Raw genomic sequence first — 4,529 nt, forward strand, 5'->3', positions numbered from 1 at the left:
TTGGGTCGTCGCTCCCGGTCGGTTCCTGCTGCTTCACAACAGCCCTTTGTTGATCCAGAAGTATTTATGGGTCAGTTGAAGGACAAGGATGATCGCATATCTGCGTTGGAGGCCCAGATGGCGAGTCAACAGGCGGGGTTTGAGGCACACAGGAGGCGGCAAGAGCAAATGATGGAGATGATGAGGAGGATGTACCCGAACGAGGTGTTCCCGGACGTGCAAGACCCGTAGTTCTTTTTTTTTATTTCAAAAACTCGGAATGTTTTATTTTCAGAATGTTTTATTTTGATTTGTACAACTTTGAATATTATCTAATATGTTTTCAATTTTAATTTTAATTTTATTTTTTCGAATTTAAATTAAAAAAAAATTTTTTTTTGAAAATTCCGAGGAAGATGTCTCTCGGAAATTTCCGAGGGACACGTTCCTCGAAATATTCAGAGGGCAGTGTTCCTCGGAAATTTCCGACGAACATTGTCCTCACAATATTCCGAGGAAAGTTTCCCTCGGAAATTACCAATGAATTTTCCGAGGATAGTTCCGACGGAAACTTTCGAGGATAGTTCCATCGGAAAAGCCATCGGAATATACCGAGGAACCGTTCCCTCGGTATATTCCGAGGAAGATACCGACGATTACGAATCCTCGGAACTCCCTCGGAAATACACTTCCTCGATATTTCGTCGGAATTTTCCGAGGAAATTCCGAGGAACATTGAAATTCCGAGGAAATATTTCCGACGGCCGTAATCCTCGGTATTTCCTCGGAATACCGTTATTCCGAAGAAATACCGAGGATTTCAGCCGTCAGTATGCCGCTGTTTTCTTGTAGTGGATAAAACATATTAGCGGATTTATCTTCGCCACAGATAAAAAATAACTCTTTCTTGATAATAATTCTTCTATGTCCTTTTTCTTTGACATATATATATACATTGTAATGTGCACATTTATATAATAATAAATAATGTACTATATATATTATCTAATATAAAACTAAACATTTGAAACCAAAATAAATATTTAAAATATAATGCTATTTACCAAAAAATAGTGAAGGTTTTATCATTTTAATTCAAAACAAAAATATGTATTATTATGATCTCAGAATTCTTTTATTATTTGTTTGTTTATAATATTTTTAATCTATAATGATTTTTAAATATTATAAATATTTATAAATAACTTTTTTTTTGATCAACTATAAATAACTTTTATTATAATTTACATTGATAGCTTACCGCTTCCCTTACAATGAAACCAAACTGTTTATGTGTTCCAGAACTCTTGCTTTTCCCGAAGCGACCAATTTGCTACACTTACCCACATTTTCAACAACTTCCTTGATCTTCCCAGCAAATCCGTCTACTTTCTTAACGATTTTTTGCACCACAAGTTTCACGTCTTCCTCATCTTTTGTCTCTCCACAGTCTTCAAAATCGATGAGATACTTATTATTAGCTTCTCTACTAGGTTTCTAATCGACTTCATCGCTTCAATGTTGCTTTTTGTATTGTTCTCCGTCAATCGTAACAAATATATCTTTGACTCCAAAGCCTCCTCATAGTCTTTCGTCATCCCATAGACCCATATCCCTGCGGTTCCAACCGTTTTGGTCAATCCAAGCGCAACCGCAACCACCACTGGAGGTGCGACTACGATGCATAAATACATTGACAAGACAGAAAATGAGAAAAACGCAGCCCCGAAAACTATAGTCGCTAGTTTCCTCCTTTTCTTTACGTCCTTCTGCTTCTTATCAAGCTCCACTTGCAGCTCAGGGAACTTCTCGAGAAGCCTAAGCTGCTCCATGTAGACAGATTAGAACTGTTGCATGAACTCGTCACCAAAAGGATCTCCCATAGCTTTAACCTTATTCAGCTCCTTTAACGTATCCGCGTAGTTCTTGTTTCCTCCAAGATCCATGTCCATCGACTCTTTTTCAAACTTCTTAATCGCGACTCTAATGTTCAGCAGGGTTATTTCTGCTTTCTTGACGCACTTATCCACCGTATTAAAGAGATTTAAAGTCTTTAGTTCTTCGTAATAGAGATCAACCAAAGACTTTAGTTCTTCGTTCTTCAACACATCTTCTTTGCTGTCAATAATGAATTTGGCTATCCGTGGGCTGTACCTCTACCCGGGGATTAGGTCTGTGTCTTTAATAGACCTAACCGTTTTTAGTTACAAAAAAAAATAATGAACTTGGCCACATTTTCGCTCTGATCACGTAGATACCCACAGAATAGGGATAAATCTTTAGTCTGGCCCAGCACTGAACGAGCGGATCAGATTGCTGGTTTGTAGGTGAAGCGAAGAATCAAAGGATTTCAGCTCTGGGTCGTCTTGGCAAGCGGATACGTAAGAGTTCACGTAGTTTTCTGCGTAGTTTGGGAGCTTGTCAGTTAGGAAAGGCTTAAAAGGTGAAGTGCTAGTTCCACTCCTCTTAGAACTCACGCATCCTGAGTATTTCAACAGTAGTTCAGCGAAAAATCCAACAGGCGGCATTGACATATTGTACTGAAGCTAATCTGGAAAGGAACAAAAAACCAAGAGAATTAGGGCAAAGCATAAACCAAGTTTAGGTTAACATCAAGAAAACTAGCTTGAGGGTGGCGTGCACTGCACGAATATAATCTACTAATTAATACTTAAAAGCAAGGAATAACACATTTTGACCCAAATAAAAAGAAAGAAGATTAACGCATATCAAGATGGTTGAATAGGTATATTGCTCAAGACAACAGAATGTCCGGATTATTTATGTCTCTGATCTACAAGAATCTATAGACTAGTTGATAATCCGCGCCTTGCGGGAAATAAATGTTTTTAACTATGATGTATTCAAAATATTATAAACAATATTCATTTTGTTATTGATAATATTTTTTACATTTGACTAAAGATGGGCATTCGGGTATCATTTGTTATGGTTTGGTTCAGTTCGGTTCTGATCTTTACGGATTTGGTTTGGTTCGGTTCGGATCTTTGCAAGTTTAGTTTGTGTTTAAAAAAAAATTAAAGTTCATATAAACTTTTAATTTCTAAAATTATAAAAATAAAAATAATATATAACATATAAATTTCTATAATATATGCCAAAATATTTAAAATTAACATAAAACTGATTTAGCCTAAATATTTGGATAGAAAATCAATAGATATTTTAAGTATTTTTATCGTTTAGCTATTTTAAACATGTACTTTATTTGTATATATTACCAGGTATTTTGGACACCTGAATATTTCGGTTCAGATCAATTCGGTTCCAGTTCTCGAAATACCAAAATTTTAACCCGTTCGGATATCTAACCAATTTTGGTTAAAGTTCAGTACTACTTTTTAGATTGGATTTGGTTCAGTTTTTTTAATTCAGATTTTGTTCAACTCTATATTTTTAATCATAATAATTTTTTAAACAAAAGTGATGATGGTTCATATTTATTTTTGGGCATGCAATAGTTGAATTGAATATGTAGTGTCCTTTAAAGGTACACTAATTTTCAGTCTGATTAGAACACATACGAACCTCCCATGATCTCCCAAAGTTTTCTGCAACATAACAATTTCTAATATCTTGAAAGTGATCTGAAGCTTTTTTTATTTTTTTCCGGAACTCCAGCTTGGCCATAATATTTTGCGTTTTGACTTAGCCCAGATTTGAGCTGTTTCTTCTAATACTTGCGTAGGAAGCAAGGCTCACCACAACAAAGTCATTACTCCAATGACAAATACATCAATTTCTATGGCTTCCCTGACATGTCATGTATTAAGTGAATCTCCATATAATGATCTCCCATACTCATATCTGATCGGGATCTTTCTCTCGAAAGTCCATCTCAAACTGTGTACTTCTTCATCTTCTCCACCTTTGTTTCCTTCTTGTCTTTGCTCCGAGCTATTTCTGTCTTCACACGTTGAGTGATTTCTCTTTTTTTTCTTTTCTTTCCTCATTTCTCACTCTAGAATCAGCTCTGCCTCCATCTTCACACGTCCTTTCTCATTTCTTTTTTTTTTTTCGTTTTCCCCCTTTGGTTATATAACTTCACACGTCGAATGACGTCCCGAGAATTGTTTAGATTTTTAAGGAATGTAACGTTAGAAAACCTTGGTGGTTACGTCGAAGTTTCTTCGATCGTTTCTTAAAACGCATGTGTTCATAATAGAATTTGGAAGTTACATCCATAGTCATCGCTACATGAAACTCAAGTTGCTTCTCGTTGATAATTATATTGAAGGTAAAGCTGATAACTCGCAACAGACTATATATCCGAGTTGTATTTTCTACTCGAAAGTGATCGAGGAAGAAAGAAGCTCAAGTTTGGTTCGAAACAGATAGTTTCGGTGATATTCTTGATGGTTCGAAACAGGAAGAATAAAACTCGAGTAAAAAAATGATGTCCTGAAAACTGTTTAGATTTTTAAGGAAAGTAACGTTTGCATTAAATGCATAATTTTGTGATCAACATTCTCTGCGTGACACATAGGCGATTTCTTAAATAAAAGCTTCTCATTAAGCCACGTCATACA

General features: G+C 35.7%; 1 protein-coding gene across 1 annotated transcript; it reads right to left on the reverse strand.

Annotated features, from left to right (window-relative positions):
* Positions 1 to 1,820: 1,820 nt before the first annotated feature.
* Positions 1,821 to 2,507, reverse strand: LOC130501337 (UPF0496 protein At5g66660-like). Its single transcript, XM_056996234.1, has 2 exons — positions 2,281 to 2,507; positions 1,821 to 2,097 (listed from the first exon to the last, which is right to left on the reverse strand). Exons 1-2 carry the CDS (start codon positions 2,505 to 2,507, stop codon positions 1,821 to 1,823), a joined length of 504 nt encoding a protein of 167 aa, XP_056852214.1.
* Between the last annotated feature and the right edge of the window lie 2,022 nt (positions 2,508 to 4,529).

The sequence above is a fragment of the Raphanus sativus genome, unplaced genomic scaffold (genome assembly GCF_000801105.2).
Source record: "Raphanus sativus cultivar WK10039 unplaced genomic scaffold, ASM80110v3 Scaffold0167, whole genome shotgun sequence".
In the NCBI taxonomy this organism is placed as follows: Eukaryota; Viridiplantae; Streptophyta; class Magnoliopsida; order Brassicales; family Brassicaceae; genus Raphanus; species Raphanus sativus.